This window comes from Schistocerca serialis, chromosome 5 (assembly GCF_023864345.2).
Source record: "Schistocerca serialis cubense isolate TAMUIC-IGC-003099 chromosome 5, iqSchSeri2.2, whole genome shotgun sequence".
Lineage (NCBI taxonomy): Eukaryota > Metazoa > Arthropoda > Insecta > Orthoptera > Acrididae > Schistocerca > Schistocerca serialis.
The window spans coordinates 551,912,084-551,932,033 of NC_064642.1; the positions used below are offsets into that span (position 1 = coordinate 551,912,084).

General features: G+C 37.9%; 1 protein-coding gene across 3 annotated transcripts in view; it reads right to left on the minus strand.

The window, feature by feature from the left end:
• Positions 1-284: 284 nt before the first annotated feature.
• Positions 285-19,950, minus strand: part of LOC126481295 (uncharacterized) — a 166,569-nt gene continuing 146,903 nt past the window's right edge. For all 3 annotated transcript variants that reach the window (XM_050104941.1, XM_050104943.1, XM_050104942.1), the window contains exons 11-12: positions 14,550-14,696; positions 285-2,182 (exon numbers count right to left, since the gene is read on the minus strand). In XM_050104941.1, coding sequence (XP_049960898.1) covers positions 2,091-2,182; positions 14,550-14,696 — 239 coding nt within the window. In that variant the 3' untranslated portion in view covers positions 285-2,090. The remainder of the gene's footprint in view (positions 2,183-14,549; positions 14,697-19,950) is intronic.

Consider the following 19,950-nt stretch of genomic DNA (forward strand, 5'->3'; position numbering starts at 1 on the left):
TCACCTTCTGACAATGACTATGATACTTAAAAGCTTTGATTTAATTATTTTATGCCTCAGTTTACTTATTGCACATAGAAATTGAGTGATCCATAACAATAAATAGGATGACTTTTACTGGCACTGCATGTATACTGTAAATGTGTGTACACTTCTACATAATAATGTTTAATAGCATTTTCACTGTGCTTAATGCTCAATTTGTTACCTGGGATGGGCCATGACCACAACAAGAGTGAATACTGAGTGAAAAGCAACTGTAAAGTCTTGATTCTGTGAAATTTATTATGAAAACACTGTTCACTCTCATCAGCAGAATCTCTTCCATAAATTATACATCAGATATTCTTTAAGAATGCTTCATTACTTAAATAATTTTCAAGACAGGAAAAAATATTACCAGCCACTACCCACTAGTTCCTGTTTGCTTATTCAGTCTCTCTTTTGCATAAAAACACTGTACATAGTAGTTACTTTTACTATACATTTGTATAACATTTTAGCACAACAAAAAACAATAAACTGCTTCTTCATTTTTACATAATGTATTTGTTGCACACACAAACACTGAATGGCACCAATTATTAATATCACAGAGTTGACTATGTTTTAATTTATAGAGAGCAAGACAAATAACCAGTATCATTGTATGGTCTGTATATTTCAGTAAAAAAGTGTATAGATCTTCAACCCAAAGTTTAGTTATATGTTTATGGCTAAAATGACATCAGTCACAGACAAAAAAGTCAATGTGGCTCACAGTGATCTCTCAGGTTTTCTCGATATGATTGATTAATAGTGTACTTCTGAATGTTCTGTTAAGTTGTTGATTCCCATTTTGTGCACAATATTTTGACAACTGATCCAGCTGTCTTCCTTAGGTGCTGCGAGTACTGATCTCATACTTTTACTTGGTCCCACATTGGAAGATGCTGGGAGCAGGAGCTTGCAATCAGCACATAGCTCATAGGCTGTTGAGACAAGCCCCACTTTCTTCTCCCAGAGCAGCCGGCTTACAGCTTAGAAAAGAAATGAACATGTAATGTATTAGTGCACTGCAGAAGTGCCACAAAAGTTGATGGTGAGTAACTAAAAATGGTTCAAATGGCTCTGAGCACTATGGGACTTAACTTCTGAGGTCATCAATCCCCTAGAACATAGAACTAGTTAAACCTAACTAACCTAAGGACATCACACACATCCATGCCTGAGGCAGGATTCGAACCTGTGACTGTAGCAGTTGCGCGGTTCCAGACTGCAGCGCCTAGAACCGCTCAGCCACTCCGGCCGGCGTGAGTCACTAGAAGGACCAAGAACAAGCTCTTTGCTCATTTCTGTAAATAATGTACTTAAGGTTGGCAATGAGTGTAAACATTCTGGAGTGGCATGAAGTCAGACGACATGCGCCGATCACTGAGGGGCCAAATAAAAGTGTGTGACCAGTATTACTGTTATGTGTACTCGCAGCACCTGAAGATAATGGCTGGGTCTGTCATTGAAATACTATGCATAAAATGGAATCAACAACTCAGGAGAACACCCAGAAGCACACTATCAATGGCTGACAGTGTTTCACAGCCCACAGATACGTTTGAAACCAATAATGCTCTTTACTGGGCATGAACTTTGCTTTCACATAACCTGGAAAATGGTTACCCAGCAAGTTACTTATGGGCCTACAGTACAATGTGAAATCGAAACTGTATAGCAATTTTGCATGCTTCTTGACATAACTGGTTACAGTGAGTGGGGGCTTGCCTGCTTGCTCTTCAGTTTACAGATATGCCATAATATGCCCCTTACCTGCAGAGCCATCAAGTCACACATGTAATTACACTGTATGGAAGCAAAGGAACTTATTGCTGCTGTCACTATAGGGGGAACTAGGATGACATATGTTTATTTTTACTCCCTCCACTCCTCTGATAACACTTCTATATTCAGCATTTTGGTACATATAGTCCTTAGTTTATTCATTTCTGAGGCCTTCAGTTTTGACATTGAATTCATGTGGCATGTTTGTGAATAAAACTTTGGTAAAATGTAATCACAGTTAACCTATATCTTGAAAACTGAAGGATTTTCTGTTATCACTCAAGAAACTGCACACGAGATACATCACACTGGTGTAGGACACCAGCTGTATCAGCTGAAGGTATCAGCTGCCCTCCAAATGCTGCTGCTGTGAATCAAAATATTTCTCAATTAGTTTACAGAGACCATAGTGAAAAACAAGGAGACAGATTCGTTACATTGTGATTTGCTTTACAATGTAACTGTGACTATAACAAACAGCAAACAGTTCATTGCACCTTGTATGCTAAATTTTCTGTATCAATACAGGGTTTAAGAAAAGAATTGCCAGTTGGTGTAACTTTTGAGAGGTATGGATTAATTATAATATTGACTAGATGTGGATATAAGCAACATATATGTAAGTACCTTTGGCAACTATCACATTTTATGGTTTAATGTAAGATAAAGATATAAATGCTGTAAACTACTACATTTTAGTTACTGTTACATGGTAACATTTAATGGTTGGAAATTAAAAGTAGTACACTTGTGTTGGATTGGTTCAGAATGTGGTGTTTCATAATACGTTTTGTGCCTAAATTATGCTTGAAATGTAATGTGGAATAATGGTACTGTATATTCCACAGAAATGATAATCACTGCCATCTGCATTGTATTCACAAGTTATCCTGATTGCTGAATGAACATTCCAATTATGTAATGACGTTTTCCATTCCAACACAAACTTAATAATTTTTGAGAGGTTGGTTATTGATCATTCCAGAAGTTAATATGGGCTATATTCTGTAGGGAGTCTTGAAGGAAAGGCCACTTTCTGGCAGGTAGTAAATTATCTTTTTGAAGCAAAAAGGTTTATAAACATATGCTATTAGAACATTTCCTGACATACAAGTTTGTAAATGTTCATACGTTTATATCACAGCAAAATAGTTTTATTTTGTTATATACTTTTATGTATTAGTTACGACCTGTTTCAAAGTTAGAGCAGTCCATTACAAATTACAAATCAATTCTTACATGCAGTAATACATGGAGGCTTAATTATCTGCACCTCAGTTACATGGATTTGAATTTACCCAGATTGTCAACCACAAGCAAATATCTTTGTAGTCTAATCTCTGTGTGCACAGATATGTCACGCTGGCACTAACTGTCCACACTATGTGTGACCTCTGCTTCGGGCGTTTCATTATTGTTTGTGGTAGACAGTGACCATTCCATTATTGTTTGTGGTAGACAGTGACCATTCCATTATTGTTTGCGTGACACAGTTGACAATGGCTACACTGCTGTGCCACGTTGTGCATCTGAACTTTAAAAATGTCAAAGCACAAAGGAGTGCTGCTATCACTTAAAGGTAAAATAAACATTATTGATTCATTTGAAAAAGTTAACCAGTAAGTATGGTGTAGGTACTCCTCCAATAACCAATATTAAGAAGAATGCTGATTCAGCTTTGAAGTTAACTGGCAAACTTGATAGTGAAGATAGGAGTAAACATAAAAAAGTGTCGAAGAAACCAAAAAAATGTACCTTTGTATTGTTTGTTTCTCACACACACACACACACACACACACACACACACACACAAACTAAGCAAACGATATCTGGTCTTTTGCTCTCTGAAAAGGCATTACAGTTAACTATAAAAATAGGTGGCGATGAATTGTTTGTGGCAAGTAACAGATTTAAATCTCATCATAGAATTTGTAAATTGGAAATACAACGAGGAAAAAATTTCAGCTCATGTAGATGCAGCAGATTAGAACTGGATGAAAATGACTGTGGCATGGACTTTGTTTGCAACACAAATGAAACCAGATTAAATTGGAAATCCTGGCGAGAGAACTCAACTCCAGGATACAAAGCTAGTAAAGAGCGAGTAACAATATTACTTTGTGCAGATGCTACTGGGACCCATAAAATACCTTTGCTCGTTGGAAAATCCAAAAACTCCAGATGCTTCAAAAAATACCAGGGTTCCCTTAATATATAAAAGCCAAATATTGCATGGATGAACACCAAATATTCACTGACTGGTGTGACTACACTTTTATCCCTGCAGGAAAAATATTTGAAAACAAAACTGGTAAACAAGGGAAAAAGTCATAATTTTACTGAGTAATGCACCAATCCATCCTATGGCTGAATTGTTAGAGAGAGGAAATGGAATGTTCACAGTAAAATTTTTGTGTCCTAATATGATATCTTCACTACAGTCAGTGGATTAAAGTGTTACTGAAACATTATAATGATTTTATAGAATACAACTTTTACATGGATTGTTATCTGAGATAAAGATAAAATAGAAGTCATTTTGTCATTTTTCAAGCAATGAAATTAAAAGAATATTGTTACATGGTTCTAGATGCATGAGATTTGATTGAGAAGCTTGGAACAGAATACTAAAATGGGAGTATGAAAATTCAGTAACCAATAAGATGATTATGTTTTGAAGGATAAAAATGAGCTAATGACAAACATACAAATATGCCAGGAATGTGATGATGATGATGATGATGATACGAAAGAGTGGATCACTTCTGACAGTAGTGATTAAGATTTTTCAAATCATATTGGGTGAAAAAATTGTTTTACTGAAATCACATTACAGCCAAACAAACAGCAGGAAATGCAAGAAGTTGAAACAGAAGAAAACATAAGTGCTGGAAATGATGCAGGACCATCTCATGCAGAAGTGTTTCAAACCCTGGAAACAGCTTTCAAATGGTGCAAACAACCAACATAGTGTGACACCATGAGTTCATGACAGATAAAACAAATTCATACTGTAGCAGCAATGAAGAGAGAAAGCTTTTTATGTCAGATGACAATGAAACTACAGTGACTGTCCTATGTGACTTTCGTTAGGTATTTCATTAAGGTTGCAGAATTTTATTAACTTTAAGAACATATGTATGTACATGTGAAAATGTGTCTCTAATCTCTTAATAAACACTGATTTTTATTTGATTTTAATAAGTTTAATTTATTTTGTTGTTTAGAATTAACATTTATCTTTGTATTAACCCTATAAAGTTAACCATATGACATACCTGGAAGATAACCATAAGCGGGTGACATATGTTATCTTTCTAGAGTTAATAATACAAAAATCACTTTCCTTCATACATTCAGCTACCTAGATTTTCGATTATCCAAATCATTTATGACAACACTTAGTATCGTTAATTGATTCTCCACAGTACATGTTTTAGAGCATCACAGCATAGCTTTGTATTGTTCATTATACAACATAGCAGTTTTTCTTGTGCATTCACCTTTCTTCTGTAAACTCCATCAACCTGCCTAATAAAGGTCTGATTGTATTAGATCAGGAGTAGGGCCTGGATGTCAAATAATGGCAATACTGCAACTGTTCCACAGCCCAGGGAAAATGCAGTTCACATATTGCCTCACACATAAGATAATGGGTGGTGGAGTCTCCATCTTGGTAGAAGGACTTCAGAGTTGCCAACCAACAACACATCCACTAATTATTCAATGGACGTAGTTTCTATAAACGCAAGTAATTGTATCTTGTACACATACAATCATATCTTACTACTGAAAATAGCAATATACATGAAATGTGTTCTCAGTTGGTAAGTAAAACTGTTAAAACAAGAATTTCCCCTATTTGGTGAAACAGGTGACGAGTTCAAAGGAAACAGGACTTTTTATCAATGAGACGGGAGGGGAGGGGAGGGGAGGGGAGGGGAGGGGAGGGGGGGGGGGGGAGTTAGCTGGCCTGCACAAGAGAAGGCCTTGAAAACATGCACTAGATGTGACATAAAGGCACGAACAGCTGTGTGATAAAGGGATATCATGAAGAATTCAGTAATATTCAGGAACTGAACACTATTGGTTCCTGTAAGCAAAGAAGTTAACATCAATATATGCTATTTTACAATGGAACCTTGAGGTTTACCCATTTAATGTACTTAATGTATACACTATCAAACTTGATTTTACTTCAAATAATCCCACTATTATACAATTTCTAGTAGTTTGTTGACATAGAAGCATATTTGAATGGCTCATTATGTGTTGGGATTGCAACATAGACATACATTGCAATGCTATTTGTCCATGGTGATTGCAACTACAGTTCCATTGCAGCTGACAAATGGTACTACAGGCACTGTGTATCCTAAATTCGCAATTACTAATGGAAGAGCATTTGAAAATGCACTTTTGGAGACAGGCACATGATAAGAGTCAATAAAGGGAAATTCACAGTAAAGCGAAGGAGGAAGAAAGAATTACTCATGTGGTCATCACTACCCTACTACTGGTGTGCAATGATTTGTTGTATGTCCCAACATTGCACAAATGTTTTTATGTTGATCTCTGCATTATGAAAGACTGTAACCATTTCATCTTCAGTGTACACAAAATCTGCACAAAAGGAACAGCATCTGGTATTACCAAATTCACCACTGGTTTCAAGGAATTTTTTATATTAATAGTGTTACTTTTTGATGATGCTTATTCATTCGTAGTTTTAGTATCCTTGCCAGCAGACATCACAATGGAGGTAGATGAACTTGCATGGGCAGTGCAAAGAATCGTGTGAAAATCTGCCTTGGAGGGCACACGTGACACACATTATGGGCACACCTCCTGACAGAGGTGTTTACCTGTGAGTGGCAGTACGCCAGCAGGGACAGGGACAGGGCTTATGCTGAAGTCAACTATGAGGACTTTGTTTTGCGCTTCATGCCGCCTGTGGTTGTCAAGTGCTTAGTCAACAGCCACCTGTATCAGCATGTGCTGAGTTTATCCCTGTGCACATCTCTTGAGGTTTTGGACTTTCTGTTTCCTGTAGATTGACTCTCAAGGCAAGTTTTCATTACATCTTAAGGGGTTCTGTTCCCAAGTTATTATCAAGTCACCATCGACCCATGAAGTACCCATACTAATGTACAGTGCAACAGTGCTGTCACAACTGTGCAAATACTAAAATAGCCAAACCAGAAAGACCGCAAATATCCAACTGTGATCTTTCAAAAAACAAAGAGAGTTGTAGTGTTTCTTTGCATCTATAACATCAACATATCATCTTCTTCAATTAGTTAGAAAATACACTGAGTGAGCAAAAAGCAAAAGGAGCCTTTGGAACGTGTGAAACCTGTAACACCTGTGTATGTATGTAGTAAAATCATTCTCGCTTGATTAATAAGATATCCTTACACTGTATAACACTGATGGTTTAAAAAGAGGTAAGCAGTAATTTCCAGTAGTTTGTATTCATACAATTAATTTTCATAAACTGTTTGAAATGTAACATGTTTCTTTTTATATACACTGGTAAGTAATATCATCTCCCAGACACTTTGCTTTCCTCCGAGGAAACCTATGCAGTGACAGTGAAAATGTAAAGGAACTTTCAAATTGATACCTAAAATAGGTTGTTTTTGAAGACTGGTTTGATTCACACATTAACATCTGAGGCAAAAGTGAAGAGCTGATTTCTTGTGAAGAGAACAGGAAAATCATGAAAATGTTTGGCAGTATCTTTATACAAAGATGTAAAGAAGATAATTTTTGAGTCAGTCATAATAGTATATATATCTACTGTTGTTTTATTCAATGAAATGCTTCTTCTGTGAATAACAGACATTTTTGTAGATACGTATCATGATTCAAGTGAATTCACATTTTGTCATCTCCTGTTACATGTAACATGTTGTTAATCAATAGAAATACACAACTCATTAGTACTTCACTTATTTATTTTTCTTCAAAAATTTGTGGATATGAGGCACATGTCTGAAATGCTCGTAACCACATTGATAACATGAAAATTATCTTTTGGCACAATATTTCCATTGCTGGAAGTCTTTTTTCCCTTCTTCTTCAGAATTAAATGCAGCCAGAACACTTAAATGTATCAATTCTCAGGGCACATTATTATTATTATTATTATTATTAATACTACTACTAGTGGAGTTGAGAAAATATAATAACAATAATTATTATTATAAGATTATTAATAAATAATAATAATAATAATAATAACATTAGAAGTATACGATAACGCAATGTTATGGTCCAGCTGAGGTGACTGACTGTCTCAGATGAAGCAGGTAAGGTGAAAATTGAAGAGGCAGTGGGACAATAAGGATGGCTCTGTCTCTAATGTAATAGTGTGTGTCAGCAACAGGACACAAGGGACAGATCTTGCATATGTGTTTTTCACATGAATATTATTAATGTGGAAATAAATTGGGAGCAAGAGCATGGTTCAGGATATGATGTATGCTGAGAAGGTGGCAGAATATCACTTTGGGAGTCGTGGGACTGTTTGGATTAGATTAGATTTAAATTCAATTTTCTTCCGTAGACCCAAAAATGAGATGATTCTCATTGGTATGGAACAAGTGAGAAGGTATAAGACATAAAACATTTGAATATAATGCTCATTACCCTGATTATTTGTCAGGGGATTGTCGAAACAGGTGAATACATTACAGTATACTGGAACTGCTAATATTTACAGAATACACACACTGTCAGAATGAAAACACTTTTAATAAATTTATCATACACAAAATACCTAATCTTGACTGTTGTGACCAAGTGCTGTCAAAACTGAAATCTAACGGATATTTTTACTTAAGCTGGTCTAATAGTCCCTGTTAAGTTATACATCTATAGAGTAGAAGGAGTTGCCTACAAAAAGGTCTTTCAAACTCTCATCAGGTTACCTCCCATTAGGAAAGTGGGTGCACTCAGTGACTGTTATGTGATTTATAAATTACAGAGCACAGCAATCAGTTGTCCTTTTTTTTTTTGCTGGTTTTATGACACAAATACAGATTTCGGATAGTGCCTAGCCATTATCAATGCACTATTTTCTAATCTTGATGCATGTTAGTTCCCTGTTGGTTGGGTGTCAGTCACATTACTTTGAATACTACAGTACTATTCAAAGAACTGTGACTGACACCCAAACAACAGGGAACTAACATGTGTCAAGATTAGAAAATAGTGCATTGATAATGGTTGAGCACTAGCCGAAATCTGGATTTCCGTAATAAAACCAGCCAAAAAAGGATGACTGATTGCTGCACTCTATAATTTATAAATCTTTGAAAGTCTGTTTAAACCGTGCTTTAGCCGAAACCAAGTTTTTAATGGTTGCTGGCAAATTAAGGGAAATGTGTGTTCCTGAATTAGCTCTTTATGTAGATTGTTCTTATTCCTTGTATTGATACTATGTATTTAGCTATTGGTTGGAAATAGAGATATATTACTTGCAACAAATTTCATTAAGGAATAAATGTACTGAGAAGCAGTGGTTAGAATACAAAGTTCCTTGAGCAGGTTTCTACATGTCATTCTTGAATTTATACCACAAATGAGTCATATTACATGCCACTCTAAAAACTTTTGCTCGGTTTGATGAGTTACCACGGAATATGATCCCGCATGACATAATAGAATGAAAGTTAGCAAAGTATGCAAGTCTTTTCATATTTATATCTCTTAAATTTGACATCATTCTCACTGCAAATACAGACTTGTTTAGGCACTTCACAAATTCTGTGATATGCCCTTTCCAACTGAATTTATTAACAAGTTGTAATCCCAATAATTTAACACTGTCAACCTTTTCATTCTGAATGTCTTCATATGTTATACATATGCTGGAAGAAAATCTCTTACAGGTTCTGAACTGCATATAGTGGGTGTTTTCGATGTTTAATGACAGTGAATTAGCTTTAAACCATTTGTCAGTGTCAGTGGAAATTTGACTAGCAGTCTTTTCTAAATCTGTACTTGACTTGCTACTTATTGCAATGTTTGTATCATCTGCAAACAAAACAAACTTAGGATATGGCAATGTAACAGACAAGAGATCATTAATGTATACAGGAAAAAGCAATGGACACAGGATGGAACCTTGAGGAACACCACATGTTGGAGAGGATATTGCTGATTTCAGCTCACAATGAGAGATAGCTGAAGCCTCTGGAGGATATGGTCCAGTTAGTCCACTGCAGGGTATTATTGCACAATGTTGGCCCAGTTTAGTTGGAGGGAATACGGTATTGGAGACTTTTTTTAGACTGTATTGGTGGGTATTGGCCATTTGTGAAGGGCTTAAAACATATTGGAGATGGATTACTCACTACTGTAGATGTGCTGTCCGCAGATAGCAAAACTACATGGTCCAGTCACATTAATGTGACCACCTCTTATACACTCCTGGAAATGGAAAAAAGAACACATTGACACCGCTGTGTCAGACCCACCATACTTGCTCCGGACACTGCGAGAGGGCTGTACAAGCAATGATCACACGCACGGCACAGCGGACACACCAGGAACCGCGGTGTTGGCCGTCGAATGGCGCTAGCTGCGCAGCATTTGTGCACCGCCGCCGTCAGTGTCAGCCAGTTTGCCGTGGCATACGGAGCTCCATCGCAGTCTTTAACACTGGTAGCACGCCGCGACAGCGTGGACGTGAACCGTATGTGCAGTTGACGGACTTTGAGCGAGGGCGTATAGTGGGCATGCGGGAGGCCGGGTGGACGTACCGCCGAATTGCTCAACACGTGGGGCGTGAGGTCTCCACAGTACATCGATGTTGTCGCCAGTGGTCGGCGGAAGGTGCACGTGCCTGTCGACCTGGGACCGGACCGCAGCGACGCACGGATGCACGCCAAGACCGTAGGATCCTACGCAGTGCCGTAGGGGACCGCACCGCCACTTCCCAGCAAATTAGGAACACTGTTGCTCCTGGGGTATCGGCGAGGACCATTCGCGACCGTCTCCATGAAGCTGGGCTACGGTCCCGCACACCGTTAGGCCGTCTTCTGCTCACGCCCCAACATCGTGCAGCCCGCCTCCAGTGGTGTCGCGACAGGCGTGAATGGAGGGACGAATGGAGACGTGTCGTCTTCAGCGATGTGAGTCGCTTCTGCCTTGGTGCCAATGATGGTCGTATGCGTGTTTGGCGCCGTGCAGGTGAGCGCCACAATCAGGACTGCATACGACCGAGGCACACAGGGCCAACACCCGGCATCATGGTGTGGGGAGCGATCTCCTACACTGGCCGTACACCATGGTGATCGTCGAGGGGACACTGAATAGTGCACGGTACATCCAAACCGTCATCGAACCCATCGTTCTACCATTCCTAGACCGGCAAGGGAACTTGCTGTTCCAACAGGACAATGCACGTCCGCATGTATCCCTTGCCACCCAACGTGCTCTAGAAGGTGTAAGTCAACTACCCTGGCCAACAAGATCTCCGGATCTGTCCCCCATTGAGCATGTTTGGGACTGGATGAAGCGTCGTCTCACGCCGTCTGCACGTCCAGCACGAACGCTGGTCCAACTGAGGCGCCAGGTGGAAATGGCATGGCAAGCCGTTCCACAGGACTACATCCAGCATCTCTACGATCGTCTCCATGGGAGAATAGCAGCCTGCATTGCTGCGAAAGGTGGATATAAACTGTACTAGTGCCGACATTGTGCATGCTCTGTTGCCTGTGTCTATGTGCCTGTGGTTCTGTCAGTGTGATCATGTGATGTATCTGACCCCAGGAATGTGTCAATAAAGTTTCCCCTTCCTGGGACAATGAATTCACGGTGTTCTTATTTCAATTTCCAGGAGTGTATTTGAAGTCACCATGCAATAACCACTCACAGAAAGGAGGTGGCAGCAACAGCAGTGGATGGTATATGAAGTGTGTTGAGGGTCTTAGAACACAGTGCAGTCATTGTCAGAATGTGGAAATGGAACAATTTATTTTACGTTCAAAAGAGCATGATCTGCGGCTTTTGGCCCTAGGGTGGAACCATTTCTGAAACAACGAAGTGTTTGCTTGCTGCTGTGGTTAAAGTACAAGATGCGTGGCAAAATGGCACTATACAAAACTGGTGCTGAAGAAATTGTTGTGGACCAAAAGCCATAGATGATGGGAATGAACAGCAGCAGTGGAGATGTGTACAGATGAACGGACATGTAACTGATCACCCAGATGAACTCAGGGGCTACCAATAATGTCTGTTCAATGACCATTCAGTGAAGGTTGTTGTGTATGGACCACCACGGCAGCAGCCTGGTTCATGCACCCATGCTGACCATTGTTCATCACCAATGAAGGCTGGAATTTGCACACCAATACTGCAACTGGATGTCCACTGAGTGGGGACAGCTGGCCTTTTCAGATGACTCACATTTTATGCTCCATCAGAAAGATGGATATTAGCATATACAGTGTGAAACATTGAAAGCAAACAACCAGGGCGCATTCCCTGGGTGATCTCATTATTCTGAAAGGTGCAATGGATCAATACAAGTAAGTATATATCCTTGGGGACCATGTTCATCCCTGCATGCAGTTTGGTTTTCCTCCGCACAATGGCATCTACCAACAGGACAATGCAATGTGTCACACAGCTCGCAATGTATGAAGAGCAACAGGCTGAGTTTACCATACTACTCTGGTCACCAAACTCCATGGATTTAAACCCAATCGAGAATCTTTGGGACCACCTCGACCAGGCTGTTCACACCATGGATCCTAAACAGAGAAACGTAATGCAGCTGCCACGGCACTGGAATCAGCATGGATCCACAACCATCTTGGTATCTTCCAGACCCTTACTGATTCTCTTCCTGCACATCTTGCAGTGATCTGCACTGCAAAAGGTGATTATTTGGGCTTTTGACACGTAATTGCATTAATGTGATTGAACAATGTATAAAGGGGCCCTTTTGTGCAGAAGATGTGACTTCAGTCAAAATGAAGATACTGCTCGTGTCGAGTGATCTTAATAGGATGTATGTTTCCATGCAGCCGTTAGAAAGGTAGAGGTTGTCGTCTGTGAAGGTGGTTCTGTGAGCTGATAACAGAAAATGAAAATGTACAAGTGTGAAGGTTCTGAAGAGATGAAGACAGAATTCTTGGCTCTGGTTCAGATTATGGAAATATCATTAATGTAACAGAATCCAGCTTGGGGGTTTAGGAATTTGGTTGGTTACAATGGATTCAATAGTTTATCTTATGAAAACACCATGTGAGATTCTGTGAAAGTGTTGTGGACCTATTTGTGTATTATGTTCAAAGGAAAAAGGATTGATGGCAACATAACTAGTATTGCACATAAAGAATGAAATGCCAGCTATGGAACTGGAAGTAACTGGAACATGTAATATTCAATGGCAGCAAGGCAGGAGTGTGGAGGATGTTACTGTGGGAAAGTCCAGCAACAGTCAAGAAAAAGTAGGTAAACAGTGGTGGAAGTGGTTGATATCCCTAAAATGAGAAGGTGGGCTTGGTAAAATCAATGGGAGCTGGTGGTGACTAGAGCAAAAACACAATTATTAAATCCTATTTTTTTGAAAAATAAATGTCACAGCTTGCACCTAAAAACAATTCCATTGTAGGTTTCTCACGTTCCTTCCATTGTCAAGATCATTCACTTCCATACCTCGGGCTGTTTTCAAATCCAGACAGTTCCTTCTCCTCCTCAGAAGATGCATCACTCTTGTATAGTATACAGAGCATTAAAAGCAGTTTTCTTGATTTCATTAGTTTTTTTTTTAATTTTTATAAGCTCATATTTCCCTGCTATTGCCTCTTCACATCACTTTTGTTTATTATTTTCTGTCCAGAATAAACACACCTCTGAATTTCTGCTGCATATCTTCTCTGTTTTCTTTATGTACGGCCAAGAAAAATAACTTTTATCCCCCCTCCCCACCCCTCAAGCACATGAGGTGAGACATTGTCAAGGAGACAGTGGGACTGTATCTGAAGGAGCAATGTTTGCATATTGCCACTATAATTGAAGTTTCCCTGATTATGTAGTACAATTGTGTGGAATAACAAAAATGCTTCTTAATCAGGTTACAGCAAATTCTCTCTTCCATCCTTGCCTACTGAACTCGTGTTGCTTCGCTAATAGTCTTGTTATCATAGCTTCTCTAATAGTCTTGATATCACAGCTGTTTTATATCCATTACAACTTCTGGCCATACATGCTCACATCACAAATCCATAATAATAAGGGAGGAAGGAAGAAATGAGGATTAGGATTTTATGTCCCATTGATTATGAGGTCATTAGAGATAGATCTCAAGCTCTGAATGGGAAAGACAATTCACTGGGTCCTTCCAAGGGTTCCATCCCAATATTTGCCTTAAGCAATTTAGGGGAATCACTAAAAACCTGAAGCTAGATGGATGATTGAAAATTTTAACTACTGTCCCAAATACTAGTAGAGTGGCTTACCACTGCACCACCTCACTTGGTATCTTAGAACAAACCATAATGTTTTGCTCTTGCATTTTTTTGCAAACAAATATAACAACTTTTAATGTCTGAAAGAATAAGAGTCCAAAAGTTAAACCTTCCTGACTTCCACGTATAATTAAAATAAATGCAATAATGAACTTAATGTGTTCTTGATGATGGCAAAATTGTAGTTTCAAGCATTTTGCCATGACACGAAGTTTATAGAGATTGATTATTAACAAAGGACCATACCTGGAGCTGGATCAGGATGCAACATAGTAGTGTCAGATAACACAACAACACTGCTCATTGTAGGAAGACTGACTCCAATATTTGTGAGAGTCTCCAACTCTCCACTGACATTTAAAATTTGTACTGATGCTGTCTCTCCTGTTAACACTGAAAACAGATATTACCATTATTAATGCCATAATCTAAAGTATGCACTTTGTGTAAGTATCTAATTTATACTTTTGGCAGCCTGGATTTGGAGGAGCACAAGTAATGAACTGTCACACATAGTCTTGGGAGTAAAACATAATATTGTTTTAAGTGTAACAACAGTAAGCTGGACATCTGTCTTTTTGACTTGAATGTTTTAAGGCACACTAAAGAATCCATTTTGAAAGTATTTTATAATCAATGTCACATCTATTTGGAGGGTTAGGAAGCTAGCTAGCAATGTGCAGTTTTACAGAGGTTGACCAGAGATTTATAGCAGTCATGAAGACAATGTATTGAGAAAATGTAAAGAAACTGAGTACTGTTCATCATCTGAATATTGATTCTGGGGCACATATTCGTAACGTAGAATGTGGTAACGTAAAGTCTTGGTGGAATGTAAATAATTTTAGGAATAGCAAAATTCGTGCTTCTTCCAGGCAATACTGTGTGATAATGAATGCCATTGGAGAGAAACCAACAGAAGAGATTATTAATGATGTTTTACAGAGATTATAAAGTGGTTCTAACTCAATTTTGAGAAAACACCCTTACTTAGTTCTGTACAACAAAAAGGGTCATACCAACAACTGATATAGCACACAAACAAAAGTCAGCAAACAGGGTAGAATAATCCAAAAATTTTGGCGTGCATACTGACGAAAACTTGAACTTGAACTGAAAGACGCGTATTGTTGGGCTGCTTAAAACTTAAGTTCAGCTACTTTTGCTTTTTGTATAATTACTGGTCTTGGAAACAAAAACATCTGCCTCCTGGCATATTTTGCATATTTCCACTCAGTAATGTCACATGGGATAATTTCCTTGGGTAACTAATGACTTAGAAAGAAAGTAATGATTGCAGAAAAGCAATCAGTAAGATCAATATGTGGTGTTTACCCAAGGTTGCCATGTAGTCTCATTTTTAAGGCATTAGGCATTTTATCTACACCTTCACAATGCACATATTCACTAATGAAATTCTCACAAATAATCCAACACAATTTAGGAACAACAGAGATGTCCATGCCGACAACACTAGAGGAAAAATTTTCTTTATTACTCACTATTAAAGCTCTCAATAGCTCAGAAAGGAATTCAATATGTAGCAACAAAAATGTTTGATTGTTTGCCTGAAACATAAAACGCCTGACAAGTAGCAAAGCAAGTTTTACACTTAACCTGGAGTTATTTCTTCTAGAAAAATCCGTCTGTTCAAGGACCATTTTTTTTAACTGGTAGCCTGTAAATACAAACTTAGTTTTTAGGAATAGCTGCATCACTTGGAGAAAAATTTTCATTAATGTTAACACTAATCAGGGATACATTTTCTGTAAGCTGACTCATTTCACATTATTTCAATAAAAGAATCGTTCAAATGCTCTATGGAACCTAACAAACTAATCGATCTTCAGACTTTAGACTACAACAAACAGCAATGCATAGGCATTCCCTATTAGAGACAATCTTCACAAAGGTTTTCAATAGTTGTACAAGGCATAGTCTATACCAATTCAGGCAGTCCATGAAAAAATCTTACCTTCATAGTCTCGAATGTTATTGAATTTAGCATATGTTAAAATGAAGGACTAAGTAAGGAACATATATTTTTTTGTTTTCTCCAAAAAAATTTCTGCTCAGAGATACAGCCCTCCAAAGATGACACTGCGCATACCAATTTGAAGATGCGAATTTTGGAAAAAATTTTTAAATGTTCTATCTCTGGAACAGTTTGGATATTTTGTTGTTGTTGTTGTTGTCTTTTTTTTTTTTTTTTTTTTGAAAGATATCTGCTTTATGATTACAAAAAAAAATCCTCCATTTGGACTTATCTGTCAAAGTTCTTTCACTATAGTGTTCAGATTTTTTTTTTTTTTTTCAAAAATGGCAATCCATAAAATTTTGATTTTTTCTGTTGATTAGTACCATATAGTTTCCCCAAAAAGGAGAGTTTCCACTCCTAGATTGAACAGGTTTTATAAACAATTGAAATTTTTGCCGTACATAAAACCTGTCTTATTAACACATTATCGCATAACAGGCTCATAAAAATCAAAACCTACCCCTATTTAAAATAATTTTAGTTTTGAAAGATGAGTAAGAGAATCATTTTTCAAGCATTTTAAATGGTTCCAAAATGTATGTGAAAGGTCCAAAGACTTAAAGGTTTCAATTTATACAAGTTCTGTACACTCTGTTTTGTACTGAAATTAGCCAGTCAATGAGCTAAAAATGTGTTCCACCGTTTCAGTATCTTCCTTTAATATAGAGTGATGCCTTCCTGTTAAACCAATAGGAATTGGAGCACTTACAGTCTTCAAAACATTCAGGAAATGAGCATGATGGCGTTGTTCCTGTCCTTCAGCTGGAAACCGATATCCAGCACTGGTCCATGTGGTAGCTTCATAAAGTTCACTACAATTCTGTATAACTGGCATCTATAATCTCAGCAATCCACCAGTCACACATACACACATGCCACAAATACAACCCCCTCCCCCTTCTCAGGTAGTGAATCGGAATATTATCCTGCTGTTTTTGAGGTGTTGACTGAAAAAATGAAATTTCTTCTTCCTTGCTCTTTAAAGTGCATGCAATATGAGTTCACCAATCACTTTGAGTCGAAAAATAAGTCTTCTGAATTCCTTTCACAGGAGTAGTTTGTTTGGACCGTCTTCTTTTTTCTGTTCACGGAATTCTTCAATTTCCTCTTTGGACAAAAGAGTGAGGGGCTGTGGATGTGTAAAATTTCATGACTCTCTCCTCAGCATTCTGAATCGCAGCTGTATTTGGTCGGGAAAGATTATGTTTTGTAGCATGATGCTGCAGCAGGCCTCCTACACCATCACAAGGCCCCTTCCCATGACCAGTAGCACTGCATACTAAATCAGTTGGCACAACGCAACTTACTCGATTCAAACAGCTGGTAACGATTTTTAAAATGACTAGCAGCACCATCAGAAATAATGATGATCTTCTCTGCCTCTGTTTGCAGTTGAAGAAATTTGCGCATTGCTAGCAAAGCACGTGCTGAGTCATGTCCTGTGTCATCACTTATAACTGCAACATTTGTGATCTTGTTAAAAAATGTGTCACTCCTGTAAAAATTGAAACCTGGTCATTACTCCAATGATGTACTTCTTGTGGGAGAATTACAGACCAGTTCCTGGCAAAATCACAGTGAAGCACTAAACATAGTTCTTCAGCCTGTACACACCCTTTCACTTCTGCACTGTGTTGTTGTTGCAATTTCTTCAGATGCTGGTGTGTTACTGCTTTCACTGACCATTTACCAAGTTCAGCAATGAAACTGTCAAAGGCAACAGTTTTCTTAATTAGTTTATTTTCCTCCCATGATGCATATGTAATTTCTGCAGAGTTATTAGCTACGACTTCCAGGCGAAGTGTCTGTAAAGACAGTCTTCCCTTTCCAGGGTAGTCACCACATTCTTGAAACAAACAAGTATCTCACTTTATGTCACAGACTACTAATGACTTCACGCACCCAACCAAGGTGTCATATGTTACGTGCTCCCCAAGGTGTCATATGTCACGTGCTCCAGTAAGTTCTTCAAAGTTACCAAATAAAGTTCAAAATTTGCGCAGTACACACATGAACAGACATTTCTGGGTGGGTGTGGAACTACCCACTTAGGTCATACTGCATAAAATTTTGATCTTCCAATATGTGAAGTTGTAAAGTTGCTCTTATAAATTGCAAAAGTTTCTTTAATATCCAAGACAATGTACCTCTTCACTTTCACAACTTTTTGACCTTAAACTGTTACAGTTATTGTGTCTTTTTTGTTGGCACTCTGATGAGAACAGTCTCATTTGTTTTCCAGATGAAATGACTGCACTATTTGAACTTGAGCTGCTTCTACAATATGACCGTAATAGGGATCTGGTATTCCAAAGACTCCTTTTACAGACATCACATTTCTTGATTTGTTTACCACGTACTTTGATACTGATGGAATGTGGTTCAAATTTTTTTTAATGTCTCTGGAATAATAGTTAAAACTTGCACTTTTTCACTGTAGGATGCACAATATTCAACAGCTGAATTGATATTTGTGAAAAATTGCTGGCAAGAGTGCTTTGGTTCATTTTCTTCTGAAGATGGAATTTCTCCTTTTAAGAGTGTGGTCAGTTTTGCTGTAGTGTATTTATCCACAGCTTTAGTAATTTCTCTGCATTTTCTTGATGCATAGAGCTTATGACTCGACTTCATTGACCACAGTTTCTTAACAGGACTTGACTGATTCAGGGTATTTAATTCTTCTTCTGTTGATGCAAAATCTGCATCACCTGCACCATATGAGACTTCGCCTTGTTCAGATACTATCATTGTTGTTATTCCGTCAAAACATTTAGAACACAAAAAGTCGTCACTGGAAACATATTCACTTTGAAACAGTTTTCAAAATGAGAACACTTATTCCCAACCTGAACAAAGTCTGTTTTTTTGTCTTATATACCACTCTTTTATGGATATCCAAATGGTCAGCACACTTCACTCTCCTGTGTCCCCAATCAGAAGAGATTTCAAACAGTCCTTTACACAAAACACACTGTAACTGTGTCAACTGGCAAATTCCTCACAAAAATGCAGAACTCACTGGATGGTGTCAGATTTCTTAGAAGCCTCTTCAGTAACCAAATTAGCACTTAACAACTACAATACAGAAACCTGCAATGAACAACCTTGACAAAGAAACTGACAAGAACTACAACAAAGTGTAAGAAATATCTGAAACAATGAGAGTGAAAAGAAATAACTGCAACAAAGACAGTGGTAAGAAATAACTGCAGCAAAGACAATAGAAATAAACACTGTAACACAGAAATTGGTAAGAAACAACTTTAGTGAAGACATACATTACCCTTGAAAGTTAACAAAATTTTTTTTTTTCTTTTAAATAAAACCGGTCTAACTTAAAAGTGGAAGCTCTCCTTTACAGAGAATATAGTACTAAATGGTACTAATCAACAGAAAAAAAATCTAACTTTCTGTAAATTATAAAATAAATTCAAAAGGCGACAGTAAAAGAACTTTGACAGATATGTCCAAACGGAGGATACCATTGTAATCATAAAGCAATTATTTTTCAAATAAAAAACTCTCGCAAAATATCTGGAACTGTTCAGAGATACAGCACTTTAAATTTTTTTTCAAAATTAGCATCTTCAAAATGGTGTCTGCATTGTC